The sequence below is a fragment of the Hemicordylus capensis genome, chromosome 2 (genome assembly GCF_027244095.1).
Source record: "Hemicordylus capensis ecotype Gifberg chromosome 2, rHemCap1.1.pri, whole genome shotgun sequence".
Lineage (NCBI taxonomy): Eukaryota > Metazoa > Chordata > Lepidosauria > Squamata > Cordylidae > Hemicordylus > Hemicordylus capensis.
In genome coordinates, this window is record NC_069658.1 from 185,397,503 (window position 1) to 185,410,288 (window position 12,786).

At 44.7% G+C, this 12,786-nt stretch overlaps 1 protein-coding gene across 1 annotated transcript; it reads left to right on the forward strand.

Annotated features, from left to right (window-relative positions):
* Window positions 1–10,531, forward strand: ATP6AP1 (ATPase H+ transporting accessory protein 1). The gene is made up of 10 exons (XM_053300326.1): window positions 1–173; window positions 1,598–1,724; window positions 2,610–2,684; window positions 4,612–4,805; window positions 5,394–5,434; window positions 5,930–6,015; window positions 6,838–7,067; window positions 7,643–7,690; window positions 8,574–8,808; window positions 9,178–10,531. The coding sequence occupies exons 1-10, from the start codon at window positions 73–75 to the stop codon at window positions 9,385–9,387; spliced, it is 1,347 nt and encodes a 448-aa protein (XP_053156301.1). The 5' UTR covers window positions 1–72; the 3' UTR covers window positions 9,388–10,531.
* The last annotated feature ends 2,255 nt before the right edge of the window (window positions 10,532–12,786 follow it).

The following is a 12,786-nucleotide window of genomic DNA, read 5'->3' on the forward strand; positions in this document are numbered from 1 at the left end:
CGCGCATTCTGATAGGCTGCAGCAGGCCGGGAAGCAAGCGAAGGACGGACTGCAAAGGGAACAGGAAGGAAGATGGCGTTTCAGGAGATTGCTGGCTTTCTCTTGTTGCTGGGCCTGGGGCTGGCGATTGCCCAGACCGGGCAGGTGCCCCTGCTGGCTTGGTCTAGTCACAGGTATGTGGGGCTTTGGGCTGTTCTGTGGGGGTTTGGCATGGAAGGGATTCATAGGGTATGGTGAACAGGGGTGACCCGAGGGATGTACTCAACAGCGCTTAAGGGTTTTTGGCCCCTTGACGCTCTGCACCTATGGAATCAAAGACTGGTAGATTGGAAGGAACTTAGGAGGCCTTCTAGTTCAACCTCTTGCTTAGTGTAAAACACCTGCTACAGCTACCCATGGTCGTTCTCATTCTGTTCACATGTTACCGTTTTAGATGTCTAAAATGCATGCCTAAAACGTGATGTATGAATGTGGCAAACAGGTGTTGCAAGCATGCATTCTATTGCCATATTCTCTCATAAAGCATTAGGGAAACTGTAGTAATCTGGGTCTTTTTCTGGCAATACAAATCCAGCTAAAAGTACATGCAAGGGACGGGCAACAGCAATATATAAATGAAGTATACCAAGTGTAATGGCATTCCATCTCTTGAGGGGGCCCATTCATAACATATGTCTTGCACCAAGGCTGACAAAGAAGCCACATGTATCAATACTTGACCCAGGGTGGAGTTGGATATTGATTTGCTTAGGATGCATTTGTTTCCCCAAAGCAATAATTTAGTACAATATATCATGACTTGGTGCCAAACAGGTAAATCTCTCTTCTTCTGGTTCTCCTCTCTTGACATAGTATCTCTCTTGATTCAACCTTTGCTTATTTAACTTAACTCCTCTATGCTCTTCTTCCTGTGTCCTGGCTATTTTTTTTCTGTAGTCTTATGTCCTGTTCCCAGGCATGGAGGAGACTGTTCTAGAGTGACAAATTGTGACAGGGCTGAGGGCTTAAAATGATGTTAATTTTATAGTCTATATGGTGGTGAATGGAGATTCCAACCCCTCTTTTGTACATATCTTCAGACATTTGTTCACCTCCACCTGACCCACTAATGTATTCTCCATGACTTTGAAATGTCTTGATCCAACATATGTGTGAGAGAAGTGTTGGCATTGTTTGCCCCGTCCTACCTCCACAACCTATTTGTGGAAACAAAATCCTGGTGATGGAGAAAAGATCCCGTACTGTACTACTATTGCATTAGCCTGATCTATCTTGTAATGTTTGGTTTGTTCTGATTTTACAGTCAAGAGTTGCTTAAACTAGGGTGATTTCCCAATGAGCATGTGGCTAAGCTGGGTTTGAGCCCTGTCTATGTGTGACAAACTCCTCTGGATACTTACGTGGTCTCTAGTTGTAGGTGGCCATATACTGGAAGCCCAGTCTTTTGGGGGCTTTTATGACCTTTATTTTGCAATGAGCAAATTGGCCCTTTTATTCCCTGCTCAACTCGGTTTTCACAAAGGAAGCTTCTGTGCAAGAAAAGCGAGTCTTTTTTAATTTCCTTCTGGCCCTTTCTGTCTCTCTTCTGTGAGCACAGATCCTTATGGCCCCCCTCTGCAGCCCTGCATGAAGGGCATGTGGTGACAGAAACCCAGCTTGCTGCTTTATTGGACTCTGCACTAGACAATGGACCTCACAATGTGCTCCTCTTCCTTCAGGAGAAAGTGAGTACAGTATTTGTTTCCTGGATCTTGGAAAAACACTTCCCTGAGAGCTCATCTCCACTACAAATGTTAACCAATTCAACAGTAATGGCTTCTCCCAAAGTACCTGGGGAATTGCTTTGTAAAGGTTTCTGATTATTCTTTAAGTCTGGCTTCTTCACAGAACTACAGTTCCCAGAATTCCTTTGTTGGGGGGGCCATAATAGTTACTGACTGGATTACTTGGATTACTTTTTTAAAAACTTGCATTATCTCGGTGCCAATTATTTAGTCCTGAAGGATTTGTTCAGACTCTGAAATCCCACCTCCAATCTCTGCGGGCAAAATAGTCTTCTGGAAACCTCCCTTTATACTGCATACTACCTTCACTGGGCTCATTGTCACTGCTTTATTCATATAGCAGTGACTAAAGGAGAAGACGCTTCTTCCCCCTGGTCATGTGAGCTGGAAGCCTTATGACTCCATTTATCAGTTCCTCATTCTTTCCCCCTCCCTGGTGTTCCCTTTACTAGTCCCTCTGCTGATGGAAAGTTAGCTTTTGGGGGGTATTAACTGTTTGTTGTAATAATGATGTGAAGCTTGCCCCTAATCTGGAGGCATTGAGAGCCAGCAGAGTGCTTGCTGTGAAAAACCTTCTAGTTGATTTAAGAACATAAGCCCTGCTGGATCAGACCTAAAGCCTACCTAGTCCAATTTTCTGTTTCCTTTCCTACAGTGGCCCATTCTTCCCTCTTGTTCTTCTGTTTTTGTTCTTTTTGTCTCTTGACCTAAAATCAAGTGGCTTACAGTAACTTTTTTTTGGCTTGCAAAAGAACAGTCTTTTTACTGTTAAACCTTAGAAACGGTATTTGAAAAGTACTTTAAAAAAATGCTTTTATCTCACAGCTCAGTGTCGAGGATTTCACAGCCTATGGTGGGGTGTTTGGAAACAAGCCAGATAGCGCCTTCCCCAACCTGGAGGTAAGTGAGTAATAATGAGTTGGATGTTGGTGAGTTGCTAATTCCCCCCCAGGCCCCCCCCACACACTTTGTGTTGTGTAGACTTCGTAATGGACCACTGCATCCCAGTGGATTGCCAAGAGAGCCCATAAAAGGGGAACTTTATTGTGAGATCAAATTCCTGTCTAGACAACTAGAGTTTTCTTTCCATTCCTTTGTCTTCCAAGGTCTTCAGTGTAAGCTGCAACAGCTTGTTGTTCCTTTGCTTTAACTAATGTGCCAACAGAGAACAGTAGTGAGAATATCTTGGGTGGAGCAGTCATATTAGAGTGGGGGAAAGAAAACCCAAAGTTTTAGCTAAGATGCAGTATTAAAAAGCTTTATTTTTTACTCCCTGACGGATGTGTAAGATCGGTCTTTCTGTATTGACTGGCCTATGAAGATGCCAGTGCTTTCTCTTCAGATGCCCTGAAGAGCTTCGCCATGCTCCCTCTCTGTCTGTGTGTGTTCGCGTGTGTGTGTGTGCGTGTGTGCGTGTGTGTGTGTGTGTTTTGGAAAAAAACCAGCTTTTTAAAGAGGTTTTTTAATGTTTCACCTGTTGCTTATATCTGGTAGGTTCTCTAGTCTTTAGTTTTTATAATTCTTAATGTTTAGTGTTTTTAAAGAATGTAATTTGAAATTTTAAAAGCTGGTTCTGATTGTGGCTTTAGCTTGGATTTTTAACTTGTTTAAACTGGTTAATTTTATTAGTCTGATTTTCATATTGTAATTATTTTATAAATGTTGTGAGCCGCCCTGAGCAGTAATCTGCGGGGTATAAATAGAAAAGTTGCAGAGCTTTGGTTTATGTCTCTTCGAATAACAAGGACCGAAATGCTGACAAATTGAAGTCTAGCTGTACTCTGCAATAAATTCTGAATAATGGCTAACTGAAATAATAACCAAAGGCCATTGTGGCTGGGAATGATGGGAGTTGTAGCCCAACCACATCTGTGGGCCCAAGTTTGAGAACCCCTGCCTTAAGGCATTCATATTTATGCAACTAGACCTTGGAAATAGTAACATAGCCAGTACATGAACTGAGTATTCCATCCCCTGGTAGGGAGGAAATCCTCCCCCTTCCTAGGCATAAAATTACTTGATTAAAAGGCTCTTTTGATCTCCATACTGGCCTACTGATCCATTCATGTTGAAAAACCAGTAGTGGTAGTACTAAATCCCTGTACTAATTGCAACTTTTCTGTGAAGTAATCCTTTCTCTCATCCACCACCATCTCCATGTTCATGTTTGATGTTGCTATTGCTGGGAGAACCACCCTGCTTCCAGATGACTGTCATTAGCTTGGTCAAAGGAGAAGCAACACAATAAATGCTTGTTTAATGTAGTACAGTATCCGTTTCAAGGATATAAGTTACTTCAGACTGGAAAAACTAACTTTTTTTGATCAAGTGTAAGCAAGATGGAAACGTTTTGTGTACAAAGTGGCTACGGTCTTGCAATGCGAGCATATTTCTGCCACAGCTTTCCTGAAATCTGTGGCTTGCAAGTGGACCTTTTGGAGCTATGCAGAGTCCTGGATGTTTTGTTTGGTGTCGGCAATAGCACTTTCCTGCACAGCCTCACTGTTTGGCATATGTTATGTTTTCACACTAGGCTATGCAAATGAGGAAATGTTGATTAGAATGCCACACATCTTGGAATGAGATTTGAACACTTGGAGAAGCAGGGAGATGGAATTGGGTGGTTTGTGGGGTTTTTTTTTTGAGGGGGGGTTAGATTTCTGGCATTAGGGTGGGGAAAATAATGGTTGAATGCCAGAATGCTGTAGAATGAAAAGATCAGCATTTGGGTTGCTCAGTGGCTGAGACATATGAGATGCAGACTTGTAATCAATAGCATGTCTTAGGCAGTATTCTGGTGCTCACCCTTCCTCTGTCTTCCCAACAGAATGCACTAGCTGCAGCTCCCTCCTCCTTGGTGCTTCCTTCTGTGGACTGGTTTGCAGCTAGTGCTGTCCCTGCCTTCTTGAAGGCCAAACTGGGCATTGCACCTCTTCATGTGGATCAGAACACCCTGCAGGAGCTGCGGCTCAATGCTAGCCTACCTGCGCTGCTGTTGGTACGACTACCATATTCCATTGGGTATGTACCCAGCCCTGCAGCTCATTTGCTTTTATCATCGAGCCATAGTTCCATCTCTGCTGCATGAGAATGCGTGTGTCTATACACCTTCAGGGTTAACCTGCAATTCTCGTATGTGCTATTGAGCACCAAATTCAGCATCTTGAATCCTGGCTTTTGTTTTTAAAAGCATGTTTTTAGCTCTCATGGCTGCTGAACTTGGAGTCTGAGGCTGTGCATGTTTTGCATGCCAGAGTCTAAATGTCTTCAGCCTGTTCTGGCCTGCCCGTGTATTTGGCATCTGTTCTTCTAATGTGTATGGATGTGTTCTTTGCTTTTAGCCTGTTCTGAAGCTATTCCTTAGACTTCTTCTAGCATTTCAGACACCCTCATCCCTGGCATACAATCTTGGGTGTTTGATAGGGGTGTGGAATGGCTCTCTTTTTGCTCCAAGTAACTGCACCTGAGCCACAACTCAGCCGGAGCACCACTGGGTCAATTATCAAAACCTGTCGTCCTAAGAAGGCACTGAAATTGTGGGAGAGTCTAGTTCTACATCTTGTGAACTTGCTTTACCAATGTACCTCTTATCTCTTCTTCCATACCCAGTTCTAGCCTCATGGACCCAAAGGAAGTTCTAATCAGCAATGGTGAGCAACAGCATAGAATCCAGAGGTCAATGGGGAAGGACAGCCCATGAAGGCAACTAGGATGAGGGAAAATTGGGATGAATTTTCATTTGTTCAGAGAGGCTAACATTTGGCATGTCTGAAGGATAAACGTTAGGTTAACATCTGGCTGTGGTTATAGTGATTCAAGGGGAGGGTGACTGTGCATTTAGCTTTCTGGACAGGTGCTTGCCATCTGGCAACTTGATTAATTCAGAAATAAACATTTTAATATATGCAAATCAGCAGCAATCAAATGTTTGTTTTCCAAGGAGGCAGCAGCAGTCCTACAGGGAAATCTGATTGGAATCTTGGGGAAGAATTTGTGAGGAGAGGCAGCAAAAAGTGGGTGGGAATTGGGGTCAGAATCTGAGGAGATGCGTAATGCTATGTGGGGCAAGTGTGGGTAGGTGGGAGGCTGTGGTCTTTGGGTCAGAGGCCATCTGTCTCTTTCACTACCATGATCTCTCCATGCAGATGAAATCCTGGGACAAGTTCTGAGTGCTCTTCAGTCAGAGGACATCCCCTACATAGCTGTACTGACTGCTCTGCGGCCCTCACGGGTATGTGGCCCTTTGCTGATTTCTCACCTACTTTGGTTGGGTTCCTGCTCTGTATTGTGTTACCACGTATTCTATTGTCCCATTCAAACATTATGTTGTACAAATGTATAGATGTATTTTTGTGTGAATTGACTGTACCTGCATTCATTTAAAAAGTGAACCTATGTACAGGCTGTTCAAATGCATGGTACAGATGGGTAGTATACTACTGTACCTGTGTTCAACATAACATGTGAATGACTGTACCTGTGGATAGATCGGTGTACACTCATGCAAGTGATGAACATATGAATAGGGCTTACATATGTCCCTTTTTTACTCCCAAATGAAGCCCCCAAGGCAGCTTACAGTATAGAATATGAGCATGATAATACAACAGTGCTAAAACACAGTCTAATTTCACAACCAGCTACATCTATCCCAGAGCTCTTAAAAATAGAGAGACCAACTGAGAGAGAGCGTGGCCAGCTACCCTGGGGGAGAGTTCCAGGAAAAACCCTGCTTCTTGTGGCTACCAGCCTGACTTGAGTGCAACCCCCATTGACCTCCTGAGCAGTGTTCCCTCTAACAGGGATTCCCAGATGTTGTTGACTACAACTCCCATAATCCCCAAGCAAAAGCCATTGCAGCTGGGGATTCTGGGAGTTGTAGTCAAGAACATCTGGGAATCCCTGTTAGGGGGAACACAACTCCTGAGATGACCTAAGCACTGAGAGTGATTGGTGGCTTCTGTGGAAGAAGGCACTTCATTCTGAAACAAGCGGCAACTTTCTAACCTTTCTCAACTCCAGCTCTGTCCCTTTTTCTCCCCCACCCCCCCAGGTTGTCCGGGATGTCTCTGATGTGGCCCCTGAGAGGCTGGGACGGCAGCTGCTGCAGAAGGAGACTCCACCACTTGCCTTTCCTTCAAAGGCTGCTCCACAGATCCTCTTCTGGGCCAGCAATTTCTCAGTGGCTTTTAATGGCACATGGCATGACCTTACTAATCTCACATTTGGGAGTGGCGCCAGCGTCATTGTGGATGGCTCCAAAGTGGATTCCAATGCTTCTAAGTGAGTTGACAGCAAATTTGTGGCTATAAAATTGCTGGTAGGAATAGACAAAAAGAGTGCTTGAGGTGGCTAAGACTATTGGGGGGAAGTGATTGGCAGGGAGTGCTAATTTTGTGGGTCACAATATAAAGCCTGAATCTGATTTTTGTAAATGATATGCAGTGGCTGTGATTATCATGAGCCAAAGCCGGTTTTGTTTGAAAAGATATTCTTGTGCACCTGTGCAAGACATGAAAGCAATCCCTTTGCAGCAGTGTGGGACAAACAAAAAAGCTTCGGTGAACGATAATCGTAGCTGCTACTATTTGTGCTCATTCAGAATGGTAGAAGAGGCCATTTGAATGATGTGAGCAAATGTGGGTAATATAAGGGCTTTTGTTTACAAAACCACCCATCAGCTGTGGATTATACTGGTGTGCTGGCTATATTTGCGAAAATGCAGCACTGTTACAGCCCTGGTTAAGGGCTGGAATCGGGAAAGGCTGCAGGGAAGTGGGAAGGGAAATGCCATTGTCCAGGGTCTATGTCGGCTTGGGCTGACAGTCTTTAACATTGTCTATTGTGTTCTCTTTCAGATTAGAACTGGCTTATGGAAACGTTGGTGGCAGTTCCCTGAAAATCACGTATGTATGACAGAGCCCCTCTCATCCTGTTCTTATGCTAACAAAACTAATCTTCTAGCAGTTTCTGCTTCTCCTTTTTGTTTGAGAGAAGAGCCAGGTTAGTTCCCTTTCTGCATCCAGTCTGCCACTCTCCACCCCACTTTTTTAGAGTGACCCTTTTGCACCTTAACAAGTGTGCATGTGAAAGCCTGATGTTGCACTACACATTTCATCAGTTCCCCTTGGATTGCTGTAGAGGGCTGAGCAGTGCTTTAAGAGGAGAAAGAGGGATGCTGTGCCTCAGGTTTTGTGTGCCCCCTGCCTAATGAAACCCTGATCCCCAATCTCAGGTGAGATGTTAGGCAAAGTGCTTTCTACTGTATTCTTAAGAAGCAGAAGTGGCAGTATTTTAATAGTTGTCTGGTTTTTAATAGCTTTAACACTTTAAATTTTAAATAGTTGTAATGTGTTAACCTTTTTATTTGTTTTTATTGTATTGTTGTAAACCACCTAGAGACTTGCATATGGGGTGTGTGTGTGGGTGTGTGTGCGTGGGTGGGTGGGTGGGGGGTACGGGTGGGTGCGTGTGCGTGGGTGGGGTGGGGGGTGCGTGTGCGTGGGTGGGGGGTGCATGTGCATGGGTGGGGTGGGGGGGTGCGTGTGCGTGTATGGGGTGTGTGTGTGGATATGGATATATAGATAAGATAGATAGATAAAATTAAATTCCTTGTGGGGAAAACCTTTTTAGGGGTTCCCTTTAACAGGAGTCGCCCACCAAAATATAGTTGCGCATTGTACATCTTATATTATGGGGGTTGAGTTCTGGTCGGATTCTAAAGAGCTGCTGCAGGTGATGCTTTCCAGCTACTGTCCTTCACCTTTTTACATCCCTTTCTCATCCCAGGTTCTACATGACAAACATTCGCTACCCAGTTTCTGCACGGAACTGGTTTTCCCTCCACACTGTGGAGCTGGTCAGGGGTAAGGACCCCCCTGTTTTCTTCAATGCCACTCAGATCACCGCACCCCACATCTATTCCTTTAGCTGCGCCTATGTCAGCGACTATCCAACTACAGGGGCCCTCTTGGTGTCCAGGGACAGTTCTGCCAAAGTGGGAATGAAAATCACAAATTTTCAGGTATTTTGGAGTGTGAGAATGTATTCTAAGTAAGGTAGAGCATTGAGTGGGTCATTGATGAGGAATCTGAGAGTGTGGATCAGTTCTCTGCTGTTCAGTGCCTGCCCCAATCCTTGGACCAGCTCCTACTTTCATTAGCTCTTCAATAATGGGAGATAAATGGAGAGTATTTCCTTTCTAAGGATATAATTGAACACCTGGGAAGCTGGACTAGAGAATCTTTCTCTTCCCACTTTCACTGCCTTCTTGTAGGCCTTGTAAAGAGACTTTGTCCTATGCTGTAATATGCTTGGCTCATATTGGGAGGATGGTGGGATCGGGAAGACCTAAGCCAACATCACTAATGTGCATACACTCCAATCTCTTCAGATCCAGAGCTTCAATGTGACTGGTCTACGGTTCTCCTACGCCAGTGACTGTGTCGGCTTCTTCTCTCCTGGAATCTGGATGGGGTTGCTGACCTCCCTGCTTCTCGTTGCCATTTTCACCTATGGCCTCCACATGGTCATGAGCCTCAAAACCATGGACCGTTTTGATGACCCCAAGGGGCCTACCATCTCTGTACCGCAAACGGATTAAGGGCCAACTTGTGTGCTTCCTGCCCTGGGACCCTTCTTACTCTAATTCTGGGCTTGCTCTGTCCATTCCAATTGTCCTTGCCTCTCCCCCAACTCCAGCACAATGCACTAAACCTTGTGTTGTCCTTGTTCCTTCTATTTCCCTCTTCCCAGTAGCTGCTTCCCTACTAACATTCCCAGATCACCACTATGGATGTGCACAGAACCGGTTCAGAGGCTTCCAAACCAGTTCGAACGACTGACAGTTCCGCTGGTTTGAAGGCAGGTGTGGTGGGGGGATGACTTTAAGGGCAGGGTGGGTGCACTTACCCCTCCCGCCGCATTCCCCCACCGGCGCTCCATTGTAAACTGGTTTGCGGGGGCACCAGTGTACCACCCTGCCACCCTGTCAGACCGGAAGTAAGCAAACGTACCTGGCGCATGTGCCTGATGTGCGTATGCGTGCCAGATACTTCTGCTTGCTTCTGGTCCAATAAGGGGATGGGGCAGCAGGAAGTTACACTGCCGCCCTGCCAGACCAGTTTACAATGGAGTACCTGCAGGGGAAGAGGTAAGTACACCCTCCCCCGCCTATAAAGTCATCCCCCTGTGCCAGTTCTGTGCACATCCGTAATCACTATCACTTCCTCCCCCCCCCCACTTTCTAACTCCCTTGGCCCAAAAGTATCCCCGGGGACATAATATAAGCAAGAAGGGGATGTATAGTTTTTTCTACTGGATGGAGACACACACAGATCCTGCAGTGTTGAGGCTGTCTGCATTGAACTTTTACTGAGGGCAAATCTTTTCAGGGACATGCTGCCACCTCCCCCTTCAATTTCCAGTGGACAGAAGCAGTCCTGCTGTATAATGTGATGTACATTCTCTCCCAGTTTGTTGTGGTGTTAAATTTCTCCCCTTACCTTGCCCTTCCCCCAAATCCTTTGTTGTAGCCTTTCTCCAGTATTTCAGATGGTCATTTCTCCCTCCTTCTCCTACCCCCCCCTTATTTATTTGTGATTCTTGTGATTAGTTCTGTTTACAGTGATTCAGTATTTGGGCCTCCATGCTGCTCTTTATCTGGGGTGGTTGGGGTTCCCTTCCTATGACTCCTCACTGTTCCAACAACTTGAAGGACATAAATAAAAGTGAAACAGTTTAATCTGTCCTGTGTATGGTTGGTTCTGCTTGAGAGCTGAGAGAGAGGAAAAAATCCAGACTGGCCATTGTCTACCTTTTCTCCTTCTTGGCTGGATTACTGGACAAAGGCTTTCTCTCCAATATGTAATCCCCCTCCCTTCTCCACAACCAATTGATGTTCTCTCTTTTTTTTTTATCACTGTGCAGAATGAGTTTTGTTCTGGGTGGCAGTGCACGCACATGCATTCAGAATGGGGCCTTCCTGATTCAACCTGAGTGGGATCTGGAAATTAACTGAGCGGATATCAAAAAACTTATGAGCATGCGCATGCCTTAGAGGGAGCACTGCAACCAATGTCTTACTGCCAGTCCCGATTATAAGTATTGTAATATTATCATTACTGGGTGGATACAGTGGTATGACTTTAGGGTTGCATTAGGGGACTGGCTCACTCACCAGCATAAAAAATATAGATGTGAATGAGGGTGTGTCCAAGCTAGCAACAAGATGTTCTCTGTGTTACTGCCAGCAGGCGGTGTTTCTAGCTTTGTTGCTTACTACTGGAAACTCTGCTAAAAACCTTGACAGTGTCAGAAAATTGGTGGTTGGGGATGTCTGCCTTCTGACAAATGTGGCCCTGAGTGCTGCTAGACTGTCCTAACCCTCTTTGAGGAAGGATGGGATGTATAAGTGCCTTACTCACCAACTATGAAGGCTTAGAACAGCTGGGGATCAATTTTCAATGTCATGTGTAGGTGCTGGATTCTAGGTGGTCTTGCCTAACAGATGGTTTGCTGTGATATGTTGGCTTTATCTTGCTTTTGTTCATTGGAAATGTTTATACCCTGCCTTTCTACTCTTTAGGGTTTTTTGTCTTGTTTTTGTTTTTTTTTTGCCTTGGCACATTTAGTCCTACATTTAGTTCCTCAGTAGTAAAATAAACCTATACCTCATGTCCATGCCAGGGAGCCAATATGCAGCAGTAACCTGCTTTGGTGTATGCTAGAAGCACCACACAGCAAGGCAAAGAGCAAGCCCTTCCTGCAAGTACACACACTCTAGTACCAATCTAGAGCAGGGCAAACAAGAACTGGGTCACTATTCTCCCACACATAGCTGGCTTTGTGGCAGTGGGCGTCCTTTCCCATGAGACTTCTGTGGAATTGCTCTCTCTTGCTGATATCAGTACTGGTTCTAGCTACTTGGAAACCTAATAAAAAACATATATAAAGGCATTAACATTGTGCTTTAACAGCACAGTGAGAACTCTCATCCTCACTACCTTCTGGAAGGAATCAAAAGGATGGGTGAGGTGTGGATTTTTTTACAATTTGTAAGCTAAGCATTTCAGAAAGAGGCACCAGTGGCTTCAGAGCAGCTCAACATTGTGTTTGTGGTATCTCTTCATTGGCTCAGAAGGTAGGTGTAATGTAGCATCTGGTACAGTACTGTAGATCCAACCCCTTATATAGCAATATCTAAACACAATCATTCTGATGATATATAGCTAGGCTAAGATTGATAGCATTGCAGACCCCTTAAGCCCAGGCTGAAAACATTCTGCTGTGCCACAAGGATGTGGGAAAAGGTTGACTTTTAAAATCCTACATGTGTAAGGAGAGAATGAATTCCTTATACCCCCTACAAGACTTGTGGCAAAGCAATAGATCCCAAAACAATTTAGAACTCTTAATTTCATTTGTAATTTAAATGTGAAGATATCCTGTATATAAGAAGGGATAGGCATCAGACAGGCAAGGGAAAAGGCACTATGTATTTTTTAAAAAGACATCTGTGGTATGTAGTGGTCCACAGTTGTCTCTTCGGGAATGAAAAGTTCCATACGTTCAGTGACTGAACTTCAGTCAGTGTGGACAGTACTGAACAAGATGGACCAATAGTCTCACCTTAAATAAAGTAACTCCCTGTGTCCCTGTGATGCTTATTTTAAGGCAGGGCAGGATTTTGATTCCTTTTATTTGTATTGATTCAGAAAAAGAAATTAAAACCGGAGCGTCGTCTTTACTCCACGCACCATTGCGTTTTTGTGGAAAGTGGGGAAAGGAATCGACGACATTGACCTACAAGCCTCAGTATGAAAAGCAGCAGGAGCCCAGCGCAGCTCTCTGCTGCATTTGTCAGTGATCGAGCTCTCCCCGTTTGCATTTGGGAAGAACGTCTCTCCCCTTCGCCACAGAAAACATGAGGCCTTTTTATGCAATTTTCCTTCGTTGCCAAGGGCAACACTGTTTTAGAGGAAAGAAACACTAAAGCAGTCCC

Excerpts from the sequence above, each read along its gene's own strand:
- ATP6AP1 (XM_053300326.1), top strand. The coding sequence starts at position 73 with ATGGCGTTTCAGGAGATTGCTGGCTTTCTCTTGTTGCTGGGCCTGGGG. Across the intron at positions 1,725-2,609 it reads TCCTCTTCCTTCAGGAGAAA|CTCAGTGTCGAGGATTTCAC; the intron begins GTGAGTACAGTA and ends TTTATCTCACAG. Across the intron at positions 8,809-9,177 it reads TGAAAATCACAAATTTTCAG|ATCCAGAGCTTCAATGTGAC; the intron begins GTATTTTGGAGT and ends CAATCTCTTCAG.